The 22,389-nt window shown below is 45.6% G+C and overlaps 1 protein-coding gene across 2 annotated transcripts in view; it reads right to left on the bottom strand.

The window, feature by feature from the left end:
* The window catches only part of pkd1a (polycystic kidney disease 1a), a 203,514-nt gene that overhangs the window by 19,310 nt on the left and 161,815 nt on the right, over positions 1-22,389 (bottom strand). For both annotated transcript variants that reach the window (XM_038819565.1, XM_038819566.1), the window contains 8 exons: positions 21,550-21,676; positions 18,090-18,203; positions 16,169-16,209; positions 13,357-13,559; positions 11,207-11,315; positions 9,419-9,543; positions 7,879-8,081; positions 2,290-2,484 (listed from right to left, as the gene is read on the bottom strand). In XM_038819565.1, the coding sequence (XP_038675493.1) occupies positions 2,290-2,484; positions 7,879-8,081; positions 9,419-9,543; positions 11,207-11,315; positions 13,357-13,559; positions 16,169-16,209; positions 18,090-18,203; positions 21,550-21,676 (1,117 nt within the window). The remainder of the gene's footprint in view (positions 1-2,289; positions 2,485-7,878; positions 8,082-9,418; positions 9,544-11,206; positions 11,316-13,356; positions 13,560-16,168; positions 16,210-18,089; positions 18,204-21,549; positions 21,677-22,389) is intronic.

Raw genomic sequence — 22,389 nt, 5'->3', positions numbered from 1 at the left:
AGGAAGTGAGGAGAGGGAGGCAAGGTACAGCAGAAAGTGAGGGAGAGGGAAGAAAGTTACAGCAGGAAGTAAGGGGAGGAAAATTACAGTGGATTGTTAAGGAGTGGGGTAGGTGTACTGACGTGAAGATGGGGCGTGACAGTTCAGGTAATAATTGTGGAAGAGATGATCTGTGGTTGGTCTGGTAAATAAAAAATGAAATGAAAATCGCTTATTGTCACGAGTAGGCGTCAATGAAGTTACTGTGAAAAGCCCCTAGTCGCCACATTCCAGCGCCTGTTCAGGGAGGCTGGTACGGGAATTGAACCATGCTGCTGGCCTGCTTTAAAAGGCAGCGATTTAGCCCAGTGTGCTAAACCAGCCCCTAAATGAAAATCGCTTATTGTCACGAGTGGGCTTCAATGAAGTTACTGTGAAAAGCCCCTAGTCGCCACATTCCGGCGCCTGTTCAGGGAGGTTGGTATGGGAATTGAACCGTGCTGCTGGTCTGCTTTAAAAGCCAGTGATTTAGCCCAGTGCGCTAAACCAGCCCCTTGTGGATAAACGCAAGAGTAATTTAATTTTCCTATAGCTGGTTACAAATAAAAATCTTTTTAAAAAACTATCAGTAGATAAAATAATTGAAGTGGACAATTTTACAGTAAAAATTCAAGATTTTTTAGCTGAAGATACTCCTTAAAATCTATACGTCATTTGGTTGGGAGAAATAAAATTTCGATCAGGTTATGTACACAATTCAAAACTTTCTTACAGCGTGAGACGGTTTATTTAAATGTTTTAACCTTAAAAGAAAATAACCATTCCAGAAAATACAGATGTATTTCTGAAGAAAGTATTGCTCTCTGAATTCTTTTTAACAACTTGTGAGACCGACTTTGGATCCGGAACAATTATCCAGATAGATATTAAAATTAAATTACACGGGGTGGCGATTGATATGTGTGTATTACAAATGTGTCACCAGAGATTAATTAACATCAGTGTCACACCTATTGACAAGGACCCACGGACAATGGGAGCCAAGACTATCAATATACTTGGCTTCAGTCCTTTGATAGCTCTGTTGCTTTGACACTGATGGATCGGCTGCCTTTAACAGCTGGCCTCTGAACTGGAAAAATACTAACGTTAGCAATGATTCACTGCGAAGAAAAAAATTATTCTCACCATTTTTTGTCTCTCAAGTGTTTGTTTTGGCTACAGCAGGAAATTCAAAAAGGTTGTGTGCAAGATAGAGCAATATGCAATCCCTGGTCTGTAATCCCTGCTCAGGAAAATTACATATTTACCTCAGTGATAACAAGGGAAATGCAAATCGTTATCCTCGAGTCTAGATTATGTGAGCACGTACGTGAGTCGGGGATTAACAATTTCCTAATGAAAATGCGACTGCTGGAACTTCTGAAGTAAAAACAGGAGGTGTTGAAAATACGTCAACCTCCCAAACTGAAATATAGGCATTATGAATGAAAAAATGAAATGAAAATGGCTATTGTCACAAGCAGGCTTCAAATTAATTTACTGTGAAAAGCCCCTAGTCGCCACATTCCGGCGCCTGTTCGGGGAGGCTGGTACGGGAATTGAACTGTGCTGCTGGCCTGCCTTGGTCTGCTTTAAAAGCCAGTGATTTAGCCCTGTGCTAAACAACCCCTTACCCCTCATTATTTGACTGAGGCTTTTCAACAGAAGTCCCCTTTAATTTTATCTTTCAGAAGCTGACTGGCTTACTGTGTATTTTATCATCAAATGTGTTGTTGAATGCACTTGCAGTGTTTTGGTCGTTATCTGACCAGCGCTTCTTATGCCGAATGTACAGCGCTAGAACAAACCTATTCTACCCAATTGGCATTTGCCAGTGTTTATGTTGCAAAGGAACCTCTTCCCCTTCTACTTCATTTCAATCCTGTTCCTTCCTCCCTCATGCGTTAATCCAGTTCCTGATTAAATGCGTCCATGCGAGTCACCTCAACCACGCCATGTTTCTTTTTCCATTCATGGGATGTGGGCGTCGATGGCTGGGCGAGCATTTGTTGCCCATCCCTGTGTTCCCTTGCTCTGAGTGGCTTACTAGACTATTTGAGGGGGCAGTTAAGAGTCGACCGCATTGCTGTGGATCTGGAGTCACATTGCGGCCAGATCAGGAAAGGACGGCAGATGTCCTTCCTGAAGGACATCAGTCAAGGTCCACGTGGTAACAAGGTCCATACTCTAACCACTCTATGAGTAAAGAGGTTTCTTCTAAATTTCTATTTTATTGCTGGGTGAAGCTCTAAGTTTCCCAATTTGTACCTTGAGCATTCTGTGAAGAACCTGAACCTTCTTTGCCTCTTCCTTGGCTTGGAGAAGGCCAAATCCTTGAGGAGGCCGCACTTTGCCAATTTTTTCTGAGATCTGTTCGACTCGTGGCTTCTCGATTAAATTGTCATCTTCATCCGGATGGACGCGCTTAGCAACCAGCGCAAAGTAAAGTGCTTCAGTCAGAACCTGAATTACAAATAGAGGATCAGAAGGGGCCCTCTCATTTATAGTGGAGCATTCTCACCAAAGGCGGTAAATGTTTACATGTAGCCGGAGGGTCTAAAACTTCGGCTTTGTGTTCTGATACAAGAAGATGTGTTCAAGATCAGGCAGGCCAAACTTTGACGGCCAGGGCTGATGGAAGTTCCTTGCAGACAGCAAACAGCTTATCAGACAAATCCCTAAATTGTGTAGAATCGTAGAATGATTACAACACAGGAGGCGCTCATTCCGTCTGTCATACCTGTGCTGGGTCTCTGCAAAGATAATTTGGTGAGTCCAACTCTCCTGCCCTTTCCCCCAAGCCCTGAAAATGTTTTCACTTCAGGCGTTTGTCAGATTCTCATTATGAAGCCACAATAGAATTTGCCCCCACTCCGCTCTCAGGCAGTGCGTTCCAGATCCTAGCCACTTGCTGTGTAAAACAGTTTCCCCCTCATGTTGCTTTTGGCTTTTTGCCATTCACCTCATACTGGTGTCCTCTCGTTCTCAACCATTCTGCCAATGGCAACGTTTTCTCTCTCTATCTACTCTGTCCAGGCCGCTGGTGTTTTTGAACACTTCTTGTCAAAACTGCTCTCAACCTTCTCTAACGGAGAACAGCCCCAGCTTCTCCAATCTATTCACGTAACTGTGTGTCCTGCATCCCCGGAACCATTCTTGTGAACGTTTTCTACACTCTCTCTGAAGTCCTCACATCCTTCCTGAAGTATTGAGCTCAGAATTGGAAACAATACTGCAGTTGAGGCCAAACCGGTGTTTTTTTAGCCCACGACTTTCCTCTCCTTAACATCCATAGCCCGCAAAGTTATGGACAATACACCTGCAATTTTCCAATTTTCCAATAAACAGCCCACTGCGTGTAAGGCCTGGGACGCTGCTAAATCTACTTCATCCAAAGACGTTTAGATTTGATTCAAGATCAACTAGTTTCAGTGGTGTAGAGGTTTTTTTTAACAAGCTTCAGGTCTTCTTTGCCACGTCACAACGTGAGTAAAAGAAAATACCACATGATGAAGAAACCCCTGTCTGAGATTTCCCCGTGGGAAAAAGTCACTTGGAAGAGTCGGTGGAGCAGCCCAGGAAGCCGCGGGTTCGACTTTTAATCCAAACTGAGTTGGTTGCCGTGGATCAGGCCTGCTGGTCTGCTTCTGCTCCTATGTCCTTATGGACTATTCCAGTTAGCTCAGTGCCCCTAACACTGGTAAATGCTCTCTCACCCAGCTAATCACAAAAGGACAGAAGGATGCTATTCGGCCAATCGTGTCTACGCCTGCTCTTTGAAAAAGCGATCCAAGTCAAAATCCCCCTGCTCTTTCTTCACAACCCTGCCAAACTTTTCCCCTTCAATAGTTTGCAATGCATTCCCGATCACAATGGCTGGGCGACAAGTGTTATCCCTAGCGCTCCTGTGAAACAATTTGGGATGTTTCACCATATTAAAGGTGCTAATTTAATGCAACGTGTTGTATTAAAAATTTTCACGCAGTAAAACATTAATTAGTCGTCAGCTGGGCAATAATGAACATCTCTTACTGCCCAGCTAAACTGAATGCAGGCTGAAAGAAAATAAATGTCCAACTTTATCTAACGGGATGTTGTGGGAAAACCATACCTCAAAATTAAGTGATCTTTTGTATGCTTCAAAACACGCGTGCAATAATTCAGAGGCTGGGAGTTTCAAAGAAAAGAAAAATGAAACATACAGCACAGGAACAGGCCCTTCGGCCCGCCAAGCCAGCGCCGACCATGCTGCCCGTCTAAACTAAAATCTTCTACACTTCCGGGGTCCATATCCCTCTATTCCCATCCTATTCATGTATTTGTCAAGATGCCCCTTAAATGTCACTATCGTCCCTGCTTCCACCACCTCCTCCACCAGCGAGTTCCAGGCACCCACTACTCTCTGTGTCAAAAACTTGCCTCGTACATCTCCTCTAAACCTTGCCCCTCGCACCTTAAACTTATGCCCCCTATTAATTGACCCCTCTACCCTGGGAAAAAGTCCCTGACTATCCACCCTATCTATGCCCCTCATAATTTTGTAGATCTCTATCAGGTCGCCCCTCAACCTCTGTCATTCCAGTGAGAACAAACCGAGTTTATTCAACCTCTCCTCATATCTAATGCCCTTCATACCAGGCAACATCCGGGTAAATCTCTTCTGCACCCTCTCTGAAGCCTCCACATCCTTCTGGTAGTGTGGCGACCAGAATGAAACACTATACTCCAAGTGTGGCCTAACTAAGATTCTATACAGCTGCAACGTGACTTGCCAATTTTTATACAATGCCCTGGCCAATGAAGGCAAGCATGCCGTATGCCTTCTTGACTACCTTCTCCACCTGTGTTGCCCCTTTCAATGACCTGTGGACCTGTACACGTAGACCTCTCTGACTGTCAATACTCTTGAGGGTTCTATCATTCACTGTATATTCCCTACCTGCATTAGTCCTTCCAAAATGCATTACCTCACATTTGTCCGGATTAAACTCCATCGGCTATCTCTCCACCCATGTCTCCAAATGATCTAAATCCTGCTGTATCCTCTGACAGTCCTCATTGCTATCTGTAATTCCACCATCCTTTGTGTCATCCACAAACTTACTAATCAGACCAGTTACCTTTTTCTCCAAATCATTTATATATACTACGAACAGCAACGGTCCCAGCACTGATCCCTGCGGAACACCACTAGTCACAGCCCTCCATCAGAAAAGCACCCTTTCATTGCTACTCTCTGCCTTCTATGACCTAGCCAGTTCTGTATCCACCTTGCCAGCTCACATCTGATCCTGTGTGACGTCACCTTTTGTACCAGTCTGCCATGGGGGACCTTGTCAAAGGCCTTACTGAAGTCCATCTAGACAACATCCACTGCCCTACCTGCATCAATCATTTTTGTGACCTCCTCGAAAAACTCTATCAAGTTAGTGAGACACGACCTCCCTAGTTGGACTATCTACATATTGTTTTAAGAAGCCCTCCTGGATGCTCCTTACAAACTCCTCCCCGTCCAAGCCCCTCGCACTAAGTGAGCCCCAGTCAATATTGGGGAAGTTGGTCTCCCATCACAACAACCCTGTTGCTTTTACTCCTTTCTAAAATCTGTCTACCTATCTGCTCCTCTATCTTCAGCTGGCTGTTCGGTGGCCTGTATAAACCCCAACATTGTGACAACACCCTTCTTATTCCTGATCTCTATCCATGTAGCCTCGCTGCCCTCTGAGGTGTCCTCCCGCAGTACAGCTGTGATATTCTCCCTAACCAGTAGCGCAACTCCTCCACCCCTTTTACCTCCCCCTCTATCACGCCTGAAACATCTAAATCCTGGAACGTTTAACTGCCAATCCTGTCCTTCCCTCAACCAGGTCTCTATAATGGCAACAACATCATAGTTCCAAGTACTAATCCAAGCTCTAAGTTAATCTGCCTTACCTGTTATACTTCTTGCATTAAAACATATGCACTTCAGACTACCAGTCCCGCTGTTTTCAGCAACATCTCCTGTCTGCTCTTCCTCAGAGCCATACTGGCCCTATTACCTAGTTCTCCCTCAATTTTTTCACCTTCTGACCTATTGCTCCGGTACCCTCCCCCCCCCCCTCCTCCCCCCACCCCCAATGCTAGTTTAAAGTCACCCATGTGACACTAGCAAACCTCTCCAGTTTAGAGGTAACCCGTCCTTCTTATACAGGTCACACCCTGGAAGAGCTCCCAGTGGTCCAGATAACGGAAACCCTCCCTCCTACACCAGCTGTTTAGTCACGTGTTTAGCTGCTCTATCTTCCTATTTCTAGCCTCACTGGCATGTGGCACAGGGAGTAATCCTGAGATTACAATCCTAGAGGTCCTGTCTTTTAACTTTCTGCCGAGCTCCCTGAACTCCTGCTGCAGGGCCTCATCCCCATTCCTGCCTATGTCGTTAGTACAAATACGTACCACAACCTCTGCCTGTTTGCCCTCCCCCTTCAGGATGCCCGCTACCCGTTCTGAGACATCTTGGACATCTTGCATCAGGGAGGCAATATACCATCCTGGAGTATCTTTCACGTCCACAGAAGCGCCTATCTGTGCCCCTGACTATAGAGTCCCGTATGACTATTGTTCTTCTGCGCTTTGACCCTCCCTGCTGAACATCAGAGCCAGCCATGGTGCCACTGCTCTGGCTGCTGCTGTTTTCCCCTGATAGGCTATTCCCCCGGACAGTATCCAAAGTGGTATACCTGTTCGAGAGGGGGACAACCACAGGGGATTCCTGCGCTGACAGCCTGCCCTTTCTAGTGGTCACCCATCTCTCTGCCTGCACCTTGGGTGTGACCACATATCTATAAACTCCTATCTATAACGCTTTCCACCACCTGCATGCTCCTAAGTGCATCCAATTGCTGCTCCAACTGAACCTCTGTGAGGAGCTGCTATTGGTTACACTTGCTGCAGATGTAGTCAACCAGGAATCTGGAAGCGTCACAGATCTGCCACATCTCACATTTGGAGCACTGCACCCCACTGAGTAACATTTAAGCACGAGTTAATTAATTTGAAATAAACACTTGAATTATTGTTAGATTGAGTTACAATTAACCATATGGCCCAGCCGCAAGATTTTTACTGTAAAACTAAATGCTAAATACCCATCTCTGCCCTCAGGTTTAGTGAATCCACTATCTATTTAGTCCATTAGATTTGTTTTGCCATATTATTATTGTTTTTTTTCAAATTTAACAGATTCCCAATCAGCCAACCAGGTCACAATTTTACCCCCCCCCCCCCCCCCCCCCCCCACCCCTTCCCACAATTTGAAAAGGTAATAAAATCACTTACCTTCCCGGGATGCTCTCTGGATCTCTCCCTGCAGATTCGCAGTTACAAGCCAGAAGAAAGAAAACAAAATAGGGAAAAAGCACCTCCTCCCACTGCACCGAATTACCTCACTGCACCAAATTACCAAGTTCCAATCCCCACTCTGGCTGTCTCTCACTCGGGATGTCTCGACTTCACCCTGCGCACACTTAGTGTTTGCCTTTTATGCACAACTCAGCTAACCAAAGATGAGTCACACTACTTAGCCTCAAACAGAAGGATGCAATACAATTACAATTTACACCTTTAGCCACTGATCAGGCTTCAGGTGACTGAGATGCCCCCACTCCACCCCACTACCTTCCTTGGAGAATGACTAAATGCTCCTTTCTGCCAATTAAATCCCCAACACACTTTCGTTGAAGCTACAGTACCGATTCCAAGGATATTTCTGGCCCTGCTGACACAACCAGCCATGTTCCTAAAGGAATCCAGAAAGGTCTAGAATTCGAACTATGAAGAGTAATCATGGTCAAATCGTTCTGTGCCGGAACCTGCCTTCAGAGGTTCCAAGAGGAAGAATGAAGAGAGGACACTGAAGATTCCTGAGATGAGCCACATGAGGGCGATCCTGGATGTGAAGTTAATGCCAATCCATATTGTCACAGTGAAGCAGCCAGAGAAGAGGAGGAAACAGAGGGTGTGGGCTGTATAACTACACCAGAACGGGAAGAGGCATTTCTGTGGAGGGTCAGTGAAAGCTGTTGAAACATAAGAATGTAAAATAACATTAATGGAATCCAACCTGGGTCGGTAATTCCCTCTCAATAGTTCTTAAAGGGGACACAACACACTGAAAGTCCTCCGCAAAGTGAAAAGCCATATGGTGGCTATTACAATGGACAAAGTTATTCTCATTACAAAGTATGTACAATGCAGACATGGGTCACTTGGCACCACAGGCCCATGTTTATGTTCTGCACAAACTTTCTCCCGCCCTTCCTCCTCGAATCCTGTCAGTAAATCTTTCTATTCCTTTCTCTCAGTGCTGAGTTAGAAAGCTACAGGTTTAAACCCTGTGCTTAGTCTGATGGTGGATACAGTCCTCCGGCACTCAAAGTAAAAAGGGACCGTCTGCTGACGTGGTACATTTCAGTCAGCGGGAATACAGTACGAGAGTTCTCCTTTTGTACACTGGGTTCTGCTAATATTTAACTGGATATCTAGCGTCTATTTAAATGAATCAATGCTGCTCGCCTCAACTGCTCCTTGTAACGAGTTCCACATTCTCACCACTCTCTGGGTACAGCAGTTTCCCCTGAATTCCCTAATGCACTCATTAGCAACTATCTTATATTTATGGCCCTGGATTCTGGTCTCAACCATTTATGTTTTTGTATTTGTGTGTGAGCTACTGTATTTTCGTGGACTCAGGATAACTGGTGATTTCATTAACAGACCTTGTTTTCGTTGTGACCCAGGTGTTACCCACTATCCAGTTAAATATTAGCAGAGCCCTGCTTTCAAATGGAGAACTCTCGTCCTGTATTCCAGTGTTCTGAAATATACCGGACAGAACACAGGGTTTAAACCCCCAACTTTCTAACTCAGCAACGAGAGTCCTGCGCACTGAGTCACGACCAGCACTAGTTGAACAAACTATCCTTTCAATTCAGGGGTGAGTGGCTGGATGAGTGTCTGGAATTCCTAGAGGGGTCTCCCAATCTCCTGGATCAGTGGGGTCCCTGGAGACCTTTATGTTTTTTCTCTGGGGTATGGAAGGGAGGGATGCTGGGTGAGGGAGGGGTTCTGCAGATCTTCTGTGAGAGATATGACAGTGGACTGGAAGAACATGGTGGACTACAGTCAACTTCAGATTAATGGTATGGTAGTTTCCTCTGATGGTTAAAATGTTTTCTAAGTGCAATAAATGTAGGACACCCTCAATAAGACACAATGGCTATCCATAGCCTTACACATAGGCAATAAGATGTATTAGAACAGATAGGGAAGATAGCCAACAACACAACCTAAAATATCCCGAAAATCAGACAGCCTATTTACTGGGGGTGCAGGATGTGGAGTTGGATAATTTTACCTATTTTTCTGGTAGTAGCTGATCTTGCGATGCCATGGGAAGGTGTGATGACATGACCATCACTGGTCATGTGCAGGATCGGCGCTTCTGCTCGGGGCTGCTTGCTCTCATCAATTATCTCCGTTCTGAACAAGCAAAGACAGACTGATGTGAGCATTTTCAGTAAAGGTGAAGACAGGACATTCCCATATCAAGTCTACTTGACAAACACAGATGTCCGGTATTGTAATTACAAACCTTGGGATTGGTAGATTTTAGTCTGCCACTGTGGATATAATGCTGGCTTTACAGAAGAGCCACCTCTTATAGAGGCCAACCAAATTTTTATAAATTCTTTCACAGGATGTGGGAGTCGCTGGGCTGGGCCAGCATTTGTTGCCCTTCCCTAATTGCCCTTGAACTGAGTGGCTTGCTGGACCATTTCAGAGGGCAGTTAAGAGTCAACGAAATTGCTGTGGATCTGGAGTCACACCTAGGCCAGACCAGGTCAGGGTGGCAGATTTCCTTCCCTAAAAACATCAGTGAATCAGATCAATTTTTACGAAGATCGACAATATTCATGGTCATCATTGCTAAGACTAGGGATGAGATCGAATGGGTTCGTCGTGCCCAACTCAGTGACACAAGATCTTAAATCTCTCGCGAGATTTGCAACGCTCAGAACGCCTCGTGAGATCTAATGGGATCTCTCAAGACGTCGTGTCCTAGATCTCGCCCTTGCTGGTGAGGTCCAGATTAACATATTTAAGTGAGCCATTCAGCGCATTTAAATACGTCGGCCCCCGATTCTCCAGAGGTCCAGGAACGAACTCCCGCACATGGGAGACTTTGCCATGGCGCTGTTTAGCACTGCTCCACACAAATGGCACCTGGGAAGGGGGGAGTTCTTCCAGGCCTTTGAAGGTCCCTGGGTGGCCGGGCAGGATGGTACCCTGGCATTCAGTTGCCACCCAGGCACTGCCAGCTTGGCACCTTGGCAGTGCCACCCTGGCAGTGCTGCCCTGGCACTACCAGGTTGGCAGCAGGACCAAGATGCCTGGGTGCCAGGTTACCCATTCCAGGTATTGGGCCAGGGGGTACCCTACCCTTAAGAGGTGGGGCGAGGAGGAGCTCGAGGGCCCCCCAAAGAGGTAGGTTTGGGGGTCCGCAGGCCAGAGTGGGATATCCAAGCGGGAGGGGGTCAAAAGAGCGGGGCAACATTTAAAAATGGGGTCCCGATCTCTTCCTGCACTAACAGAAGGTGACGTAACTGCAGCCTTGATGGGGCAAGGCCAGAAAAAATGACAGTCTCGATTGATAGAGAGAAGCTACAGGCACTGAGAAAGACTCCGCGCCCAAAATGGGACTCTGTTTCTGGCGCCTTAAATCATGCCCGCAATTTTCTTTTGATTAATTGAATTTAAATTCCACCGACTGCTGTGGTGGGATGTGAAACTGTATCCCCAGAGATTTAGCCTGGGCCTCTGTGTTACTAGTACCAGTATATTACACTACATCACCCATGTTGGAAATTCATTCCTATTGATTTTAATGTCAGATTTATGTCAGGCAGCATGTTGAAAATCTACCCCATGGACTTTCCAAACTCTAGCTGTGTTTGCAGAGAGCTTTCAATGCTCAGAATATTAACTTCTCCTGGACCTGCATCTACTAGTATTTTGGAAAACAGTGGTCATTTTGTTCCTGTACAATCATTTCTGTTTGGAAGATCAGACATTCCAGCTGAGAAGATATCCTTAAGTCATTGTCATTTGGTGAGATCGGGTCATATTTTCATAACATACTCACAGGTTAGATATTAAGTGACTCTCAGCATCCAGCGAGACCCTGCCACTATCGTAGGAGGTAGACACCTCCTGGTTTCCGTCAAAGTTAATTCTTTGTATCAGGTGTTCATCTGATGGAAAAAATGTGTCAAAGTGTAGATGGAAATATATTTCTACTGCTCCAGTAGAAATGGAAGCAATGCATGTTACATAGGATTACATTATAAATTCAGCACGGAAGACGGCTATTCCGCCAAACCTGTCCGTGCCAGTGATTATGCTGTACTCGTGTCTCATGCTACCATTCCTCACCTAACTCTACTTCCTTTTCTCCCTTAAGCTTTCTTACTCTTTAGGAACATAGGAATTAGGACAGAAGTGGGCAATTCAGCCCTTCGAGCCTGCTCCACCATTCAATCAAATCATGACTGATCTCTTCCTGATGTACATCTACACTGCTCGCTTCAACTACTCCCGGTTCCACATTCTCACCACTCTCTAGGTAAAGAACTTTCTTCCGAATCCCCAACTGGATTTCTTGGTGACTATCTTAGATTGATCGAGTTCTGCTCTTCTCCACAATAGGAAATGTTCTCTCTCTATCCACTCTGTGAAAACCTTTCAGAATTCTAACGACATCTATTAGGTCACCGCTCAAACTTATCATGCCCGCAATTTTCCACTTTTCAAGAGAAGAGAGACCCAGCCAGCTCTTCCTTCTAATAGATATGTCTCTTCCATTTCTAGTATCATCCTTGTTGTCCCCTCTCCAGTGCCTCCATATCTCTTTTATAATATGGCGACCATAATTGTACGCAGTACTCCTTAATCCAACCAAGGTTCAATACAGGGTGCATCTGCTTCTGTTTTCGGGAACTGTTGACCTATTTGTATTTGCAAAATGACTACATGTGGATGTGATAAAATATTCCTGTTGTGTTACAGGCAGAGAACAGGAGGGCCAGTTCACAGTGTAGAGATGAAGCAGATTGGAGCCTCCCGTGTAATGTTCCATGGGTGTAACTAACTAATATTCAGGAATTAATAGTAAAATATACAGTAATTATCCTCGATGCTAAGATCAAGGAATAGTTGGGGTTTGTTTAGTCAGGGTTGGGAAGCGGGGTCAATGTCCAAGATCAGCCATGATTTTTACTGAATGACATAGCAGACTCAAGGGGTCGAATGGCCTAATGCTCCTATTTCTTATGTCCCTTTGTGATTCCACAATGAATCGCATGCTCCTTACTGGGAGTGATTGATCACACGATCAACCCTCATGTTTTTCTCTGGACTTTTTTTTGGGACCATTTCTCCGCAAAAGGAACGTGGAGAAAACGTTTCTTGGAATTTTATTAGATTAAAAAAAAACCAGAATCTGTCTCCTTGCAAGTTTTTTTAAAAAGGGAGGTGCCTTGAAGAAAGGCACTTAATATGATAAGCAGAGGTTGCTAAATAATAAACTAGTCATTAACCTGTCTAAATATTTAGAAACCATTGCGTTGAAATGCTTTGATCTCTGCAACCTGTAAGAGATGGTCATTATCACGTTGCTGTTTGTGGGAGTTTGCTGTGTGCAAATTGGCTGCTGTATTTCATAATAATAATCTTTATTAGTGTCACAAGTAGGCTGACATTAACACTGCAATGAAGTTACTGTGAAAATCCCCCAGTCCACATTCCGACGCCTGTTTGGTTCGGGTACACTGAGGGAGAATTCAGAATGTCCAATTCACCTAACAAGCAGGTCTTTCAGGGCTTGTGGGAGGAAACCGGAGCACCCGGAGGAAACCCACGCAGACACGGGGGGACGTGCAGGCTCCGCATGGACAGCGACCCAAGCGGGAATCGAACCTGGGTCCCTGGTACTGTGAAGCAGCCGTGCTAACCACTATGCTACCGTGCCGCCCATGTGAAAACTCTACACTCACAGTGACCCGGGGCTGAGGCAGCAGTACTAACTAACTGCACCAATTGCCTAAATTCCAACAGGGAGACTACACTTCAAAAGCACTGCTTCACTGGCTAGAAAACTCTTTGGGGGGACGTCTTGAGACTGTGAAAGGTGCCACAGATACATATAAGCCCTTTCTTTCTCTTTTACTGCCTCAAGGAGCCCTCGAGTCCCCCCTCACTACAGGTCAATTATTTTGCGGCGGTACAAATGATTACCTGAAGCCGAGAAGCATTTGGTCCTGGCTTGATCGAAACCGAGCGAGAGGGGCTCATCGTCCGAACTCAGTTGTGTCTCTATTCCGAGGTGGCGGGTTCCACGGCCTCTCCTTAGCTTTCGAATGTTACTCCCGATAATGGACTGGTCATTCAGCAAGTCGGGCCAGTTCGTCATGCTGTCGTAGACAGGCCAGCTTGGCAAGCTGTGGGTGAACAAGGAGTCTCATCAATTACATTAATTCGAGCAAAAAAAAAGAAACCACTCGAGTTGCCAACATAAACACTAGCCACCCTCCTGGGAGCTTCTTGAAAAGAAAACGCACAAGCCCAGAAATTAAGAACAATTATGACTGGAAACAATATCATTGGCCTCAGATAATCTGGGCCAAGGTGAAGGGGGAAATAAAAATTAACCTGACCGCTGTCCTGCTGCAAGATGTAGCTGCAGAGATGTCAGGATTCAACAACAACCTATATTTATCTAGTACCGTTAATGTCGCAAAACATCCCAAGAGGCTTCAATGGAGCAGCTTTAAACACTACATGACACTGAGCCACATAAAGAGCCATTAATAATCTTTATTAGTGTCACAAGTAGGCTTACATTAACACTTCAATGAAGTTACTGTGAAAAGCCCCTAGTCGCCACATTCTGGCGCCTGTCCGGGGAGGCTGGTACGGGAATCGAACCGTGCTGCTGGCCTGCTTGGTCTGCTTTAAAAGCCAGCGATTTAGCTGAGTGAGCTAAACCAGCCCCGAGTGAGCTAAACCAGCCCCTTCAGAATGTCCAATTCACCTAACAGCATGTCTTTCGGGACTTGTGGGAGGAAACCAGAGCACCTGGAGGAAACCCACGCAGACACGGGGAGAACGTGCAGACTCCGCACAGATAACGGCCCAAGCCGGGAATCGAACTCGGGTCCCTGGCACTGTGAAGCAACACTGCTAACCTCTGTGCTACGTGCCGCAGATGGGTCGATGAAGGATCTAGGATGACCTGAACTCAGCCAGCTGTCTGATAGTAGCCATGATGTGGAGATGCCGGCGTTGGCCTGGGGTGAGCACAGTAAGAAGTCTTACAACACCAGGTTAAAGTCCAACAGGTTTGATTCAAACACGAGCTTTCGGAGCGCAGCTCCTTCCTCAGGTGAATGGCGAGGTATGTTCTCCAAGGCGGTCTTCAGGACACGCGACAACGCAGAATTGCCGAGCAAAAACTTATAGCTAAGTTCCGCACGCATGAGTGCAGCCTCAACAGGGATCTTGGATTCATGTCGCATTACATCCACCCCCCACCATCAGGCCTGGACTTGCAAAATCCCACCAACTGTTCGGGCTTGAGACAATTTACACCTCTTTAACCTGTGATTATCCCTCTCCCTGGATCTGTAATGATTTGATTACCTGCAAATTGGATTGGATTGGATTTGTTTATTGTCACGTGTACCGAGGTACAGTGAAAAGTATTTTTCTGCAAGCAGCTCAACAGATCATTCAGTACATGGGAAGAAAAGGGAATTAAACAGAATTCAAGAAAATACATGAGAATACATAATAGGGCAACACAATATATACAATGTACTACATAAGCATTGGCATCGGATGAAGCAGACACGGGTGTAGTGTTAATGAGGTCAGTCCATAAGAGGGTCATTTAGGAGTCTGGTGACAGTGGGGAAGAAGCTGTTTTTGAGTCTGTTCGTCCGTGTTCTCAGACTTCTGTATCTCCTGCCCGATGGAAGAAGTTGGAAAAGTGAGTAAGCCGGGTGGGAGGGATCCTTGATTATGCTGCCCGCTTTCCCCCGGCAGCGGGAGGTGTAGATGGAATCAATGGATGGGAGGCAGGTTCGTGTGATGGACTGGGCGGTATTCACGACTCTGGACACGCGACAACGCAGAATTGCCGAGCAAAAACTTATAGCTAAGTTCCGCACGCATGAGTGCGGCCTCAACAGTGATCTTGGATTCATGTCGCATTACATCCACCCCCCACCATCTGGCCTGGACTTGCAAAATCCTACCAACTGTTCGGGCTTGAGACAATTTGAGACAAATGCCTGCATTCCAAGCATTGTCCAGCATCTCTGACTTTGTCTATATAAATGTTTCTGGAACATACCACGCCATTCACCTGAGGAAGGAGCTGCGCTCCGAAAGCTCGTGTTTGAATCAAACCTGTTGGACTTTAACCTGGTGTTGTAAGACTTCTTACTGAGCTGTCTGATAGTCACTCAGTTATTCCTCACCTGGATACCTGAACAAAGTTCCTTGGGGGAATGTGACCCCCTCCATTGTTGTGTTGCTGAATTGGTCATCTGAAAGTTTTGTAAACAGATCAGGGAGAAGATGGGACATTCCAGGTGGGAGCTGGCTCTACCAGGGTTACGATTCTAGAGCCAGGACCTCATCCAAAATGGAACTCTCCATGTGGGGGAACTGTGTCCCTGAGTCCAATGGCCACTAGCTTGGTCCTGTCCATTTCAGCAACCCTAACTTACTCGTGATAACTGCACAGAAATTAGTGGGAGCACTCACTAATTCCACTCTCCCCCACTTTTGTCCAAATAACTATGGTCAGATGTAACACCCTCTCCTGCGTCTACGTAACTAGTTTATGTAGACCTAGGATTACTTGTGGATCTCATGGCGTAGTGTGTGGTACATTTAACAACCAAACAGTTTTATCCTCGAAAGAAACGTACGAAGCTTAAGGGAGGTGAGTCTCTTCTCAACAGGAACTTGGATCTTTCTGCCAACTGATAGAAAAGCAATGACCAGAAATAACTGAGATTAATATTCAAGACACACTGACCTCTTGGCAATTATTTCGGACTTCAGCTTCTCTTTGTAATCCTAGATTAACAAAAGAAAATTAATCTTTAAAAAATACCAACTAAAAGAATACCTAGAATTACAGAAGGGAGGGAAGGGCCTTTTCAGGGGGACCTTTTAGGGCGTAGTTCAGAGGTCAGAGGTCAACTTGGCGATGGGCAAAAGCTCTTTCAGCTGTGTCGTATTTTCCAATCTCACATGAGCTGAGTAAAACCAAGCAGCCCAAGGCACCCTCCAGGCATGGCACTATAACTCCAGTTTAGAGTGAAGCCAAGTCTTGCTTGGGAATTTTCAACACCTCCCAAGCAGCAATGAGATAAATAACCAGATCGCCTGTTTGAGCAATGCTGGTTGGCGGGTAAATATTGGCCAGGACACTGCTCTTCTTCATAAATTCCGTCAGGGAATCTTATGTATCCACCTGACTGGGAAAAAGGGACCTTGGTTTAATGTCACATCTGAAAGACAATGGGGTCAATTTTCCAGTTCCGCCCACCGCGGGAATCATCACGGGCAGGACGGAGTATTTGGCGGACCATCTATAGGTGCGTTGACCTTGGGCTGGAGTTTCCGGTCTAGGGTCGGGCCTGGTCAGAAAATGCTGCCCAGTACCTCTGACGGTGCAGCACTCCCTCAGTATCACATTGGAGGTGTCAGGTTGATTTTCTGGAGTGGGATTTGAACCCTCAACCTCCTGGCTCCTCCCTTACAGGGGAGTTGACTTCACGAACAACTGTTGCACGGTGATATGAATGAAAGGTATCTTTACACCGTTTGTTAGTGGTTTTAGTGTAACACAACTGACAGACACCGAGAGAATGAGCTTGCCTTTTTGGAGCAGCTGATTAAATATCTGACAGCAATGCAAATTACAGGGTGTTGTGACTATCATGTAGTTAAATCTCCTGATTCGATCATCAGGAAACGTCTGTCAAATATTTTGCCATGAAGTATTTCATATGGCTAAATGGGTTAAATTATGAGGTCAGGTTGCATAAATGAAGATTGTATCCGATTGAGTGGAGAAGACTAAGGGGTGATCTGACTGAGGTGTTTAAGATGATTAAACAAATTGATAGGGTGGATAGAAAGAAATTATTCTCTCTGGTGGGGGAGTCCAGAAAAAAAGTAGCATAACCTTAAAATTAGAGCTAGGCCAGGATTCGTTCCCACCCAAAATGCGGTTGATTTTGTGGTCAACTGGAAAATTTCAGAACTAAGATTGTCAGGGTTTTGGTAAGTAAGGGTTGATGGAACCATCAATTCACCAGACACGTGTTTCCGATATGAATCTAGGCTTTAATCGACTTACTTCAGAGCCAGCCTGTTACCCGTTGATGAACTCATAGTGAACTCAGGCTGACTCTGGACAAGGGTATTTATACAGCTGCACTAGGGGGAGGAGTCATGGGCGGAGCCAAGGGTGGAGCCCAGTACAAGTTCCTGAGTGCTCCCAGCGCTACTCCCCCTAGTGGTAGGATGGCGCTACTGCGCTTACGACAGTGTGAATTAACATATATACATCTTTATATTACATTCACCACAAGGGTATTGAGGAGCTAAAGTTTGGGCAGGTATGAGCTAATGCAAATGCAGAGCAGGTTCAAGGGTTGAATTGCCACTTCCTGATTCTGTGAAAATAGCACATTGCTTAAAAATAAAAGATACAACTGGACTTTTTGAGCATCAATAGCTCCATGCGGTGGGCATTATTAGCACAAGGTGCTTGTGCGTTCCAAAAATGGCCATGGAAGTCTTTCTGTCATTGAAGGGGCGGGTGCTGCACTTGAAGGAATGTATTGAGAGATAGCACAGCCCAGTAGGGAAGGCATCAACTAGTTTATCTCATGTGTAAGGCCACTGGTTGTTGAACACACAGTGGAGTAAAGCCGCTGATTTACCTCCTCCAGGTTCTCTGCAAAGGTCAAGAAGGAGCTGCCTGCTGTCGAGGAATTGATGTAATCATCGATTTCCAGCACGTTTGATTCAAGTTGACTTGGATCATTCATAGCTGCCTGTGGAAATCAAACAAACATTGTACCAGATATGAATTGCATCCAATTTTTGTCTGAAAGCTGTCCCTTAAAATAACTTCACAACGTTACTGCAATGCGTTTCTTGAGCTGCAGTAATTAGACAGTAAATGCTTGGTAATTATGGGATGTGTTGTACAGTACTGTAGTGCCAAGGGAAGACAACGGCATTGCTCTGGAAGAACCTTCCCATGACTGCTGTAGTACAATTAAATATCAACTAAGCTAGATGTGGCTTTATCGCTTAAAGTCTTTTTCATTGAAATCACCAGTGGGAACAAAGGATTTAATTTGACTTGTGCATTACCAGAGCAGTACCTTTTGCTGAAGTATGACATGACCAAATACTCCAGATGGAGTATGTAAAAATTCCACTGCATTTTTCAAAAAAAGAACAGCAGATCATCGACCTTAAACTTTAATTCTGGTTTTCTCTTTCCACAGATGTTGCTTGACCTGCTGAATATTTCCAGATTGTCGGTTTCCATTCTATTAAAGCCTAACCATTCACCTAACTTTCTGTGTGTACATTGACTGTCACGTTTTGTTCACAGAGCAACACTTGGCTACACAATAAGGTGTCATATAAATGCAAGTTATAGGGTTGCATGGTGGCACAGTGGTTAGCACTGCTGCCTCACAGCGCCGAGGACCTGGGTTAAATCTCGGTCCCGGGTCACTGTCCGCGCGGAGTTTGCATATTCTCCTCATGTCTGCGTGGGTCTCACCCCCACAACCCAAAAGATGTACAGGGTAGGTGGATTGGCCACGCTAAATTGCACTTTAATTGGAATTTAAAAAAAAAATGCAAGTTGTTATATCTTGTACCTAGGCTGGCGTCTCTTAGTTTTCCACTATATTCCTATGTTCCCCTTACTCCCAGAAAGCCTCTGATTGCGAAGTAAAGGGAAGTTTAAAAAAAAGCCAGCCAGAGAATTTAGATGTCAGGTTGCTGGTTCCTGTTCCCTCAAGTTATGATAGGGATTCAAATTCCGCTCTTTTGTAGATACAGAAGGGCCAGTAATGAGACAACACAAGTTTAAGGTCATTAACAACAGGAGCAGAGGTGGCATGAGGACATTTTATTTAACACAGTGGGGGGAATTCTCCCAACCCCCCCCCCCCCCCCCCCCACTGGGAGAATATGGCGGAGGACCGGAAATCACTTTCATTCCAGCGTGAATTTACAGCGGGATCTTCTGCTGGTCCCTGTCGTGGAGGGTCAGAAAGTCCACCAGAGGCTGACTTGAACCGCTGCAGTCCCCGAGGTGTAGGTGCACCCACAGTGCTGTTAGGGAAGGAGTTCCAGGATTTTGATCAGCGACAGTGAAGGAACGGCCAATATATTTCCAAGTCAGAATGGTGAGTGACTTGGAGGGGAACTTCCAGGTGGTGGGGTTCCCAGGTATCTGCTGCTCCTGTCCTTCTAGATGGTAGTGGTCGTGGGTTGGAAGATGCTGTCTAAGGAACCTTGGTGAGCTCCTGCAGTGCATCTTGCAGATGGTACACATGGCTGCCACTGTTCGTTGGTGGTGGAGGAATACAGTGTTTGCGGAAGGGGCAGCAATCATGCGGGCTGCTTTGTCCTGGTGTGTCAAGTGTCTTGTGTGTTGTTGGAGCTGCACTCATCCGGGCAGGTGGAGAGTATTCCATTACACTCCTGACTTATGCCTTTGGTGGACAGGCTTTGGGGGGTCAGGAGGTAAGTTACTCGCTGCAGGATTCTTAGCCTTTGGCCTGCTCTGGTAATCACAATCTTTATATAGTGAGTCCAGTTCAGTTTCTGGTCAATGTTACCCTCAGGATGTTGATTGTGGGGATTCAGCGATGGTAATGCCATTGAATGTCAAGGGGCGATGGTTAGGTGCTCCCTTGTTGGTCATTGCCTGACACTTGTGTGGTGCGAATGTAACTTGCCATTTTTCAACCCAAGCCTGGATGTTGTCCAGGTCTTGCTGCATTTGGATATGGACTGGTGATGAAGGCCCAACCATCTACAACAGATTCCCCATGATGTTGGAGAGAAAACACATCAGTGTGAAACACATTCGGAACAACGTGGCGCGCAGCTCTGTATAATGCCTGGGGCTGCCTCCGGAGTTTGGCATGGAGTCCGCCTGCTACCCTGGAACACCACAGCAGTGGGTAGGAGATGCATCTGCAGGTGTTCCCAATTCGGTGTCCAGGAGGGTGTCCATCTTCCAGCCTCAGAAAGTTCCTGGAGATCCATCTTCGTACTCAGGAGATCCACCTTCCGGTCCCAGAGTGCCCATGGAAATCCAGGTTCATTTTCAGGTGGTGCACCTTCTTTCAACGTCAGTGAGGTTGGGTGCCTTTTCAATATGGTGCTCATACACAATGGTGGACTACGCACCACCCAGTTAATATGGCGTAAAACACTTGGGTGCATAATTAATGTGGTTTGGGCCAGATGATTTGGCGCCGGCCGCCACAGCAGGAAGGAGTCCACATTCCCACCCCCACCACGGGACTTAATCTCAAAATTGGAGAGTTCCGCCCAGTGAGTTGTTTGGATCTGGAATGTGTTTCCTGAAAACACTTTCTCTGTAAAGTTTAAAACAGAATTAAATAAATACTTGAAAGGAAAACAGGGCTATGGAGAAAGCAGGTGACTGGGACAGATAGCTCCACTAAGAGCCAGTGTGGCATCATGGACTAAATGTCCTCCTTCTGTGTTTATCATTTTGTGATACTATCTTCTCACATCCAGCAGCATCACTTGCTTGTGTAATCAATCTCAGGGTCTTCTTCCATGGGAGCGGCCGTTATATCTACTTGCACAATAATGCGCCCCAAGGTTAAAACAATGAAACCTCTTTGTGAACTGGACAGGGTCTCTGCAGTGTTCACAGGTGCATTTATTCAATAACTAGGGGCAAGTTGTGGGCAAGTATATCCTGATCCCCAAAGGTAATGAAGCAAAATTCCAGAGCATTGACCAATCATCCCACCCCTGCTATTCAAATCAAGCCCACAGGCATTTACAGTAGGCAAACTTCAAGGGCGCAGGAATCGTCAGATATGAACATACGTAAGGTAACCCTCCCATCCAAGGTATCAATCGAGGGAACCTTCTCTGAATTGCTTCTAAATTGGATGGTCAGAATCTACACCTAACTTTATCATCATGAGTCACATTCTCTACCAGGGAATTGGCACAGCATCGATGATACTTGGTAGGAGTCTGTTCTATTACTCAGCTCCTTCACAAAAGGTGACATTGAACTCCAAACTTGGGACAATATATTAGATATTCAATTCATTGCGGGAAAGGATTACATTCCAAATGAGCGATGTTTGAGCTTACCCTGCTCCGAGCTTTGCGGAAGAGCAAAATGATGATTAGATAGACTGGATAAATGATTATACTGGATACGATGCCAGCCGCTACACTCTCTCCACTCAGAGGAACCAATGTTGAAATCGGAACATCGCTGGAAAATAAGTTCAGATATTCATACAATTATTTGTTTTGCCATAATATACGACCCTTGAAAAAGCCATTTAGGAGTGTAATCAGGAAGCATTGTTTACACACAACGCATAGTGAAAATCTGGGACTCCCTCCATTAAAGTGTGGTAGAAGCTGGGGTGGAAGCAAATTGATTCGCAAGCCTATCCTCACATTTATTGAAAATGGGAAAGTCTGGTGTTTTTGATTAATATGATACCCGTACAAAATAGCAGTGGAAATTCCCATTTTCATTTATTTGAAGCATTGAGATGGACAGTGGGAGGTATAGAGTTCGTCGCCAAGCCTCAGGTGTTCTAATTTAATGACAGGGCAGAGGACTTGGAACTGCATCCACACATCTCCTGTTGCCTCAGCAACGACAGAATTAAATCGAATTTCTGAGAAAAATTGCTCAAAATATGACAGTTGACCATAATTGAAATATGCCGTTGCTGTTCCTTATAATAATAACCTTCTGGAATATCAATCCAGATGACTGTCAGCCTACGCAGTTTGTGAGTTCCAACCCCACCACACCGAGCTGTGAATGGCAGTTAATTCTGGCAAAGTTATGACCAGAATGACCAGAAAAGCCGCTAAATGGTCTTTAAAAACCCAACCGGTCAATTGTTTCCTTCAGGGAAGGGAACATGTCACCCCCACAATGGCGATTGACTATTAACGCTCTTCGAA

The sequence above is a fragment of the Scyliorhinus canicula genome, chromosome 15 (genome assembly GCF_902713615.1).
Source record: "Scyliorhinus canicula chromosome 15, sScyCan1.1, whole genome shotgun sequence".
NCBI lineage: Eukaryota > Metazoa > Chordata > Chondrichthyes > Carcharhiniformes > Scyliorhinidae > Scyliorhinus > Scyliorhinus canicula.
The sequence above is the reverse complement of the archived record's forward strand: the minus strand, read 5'-3'. Positions and strand labels throughout refer to the sequence as shown.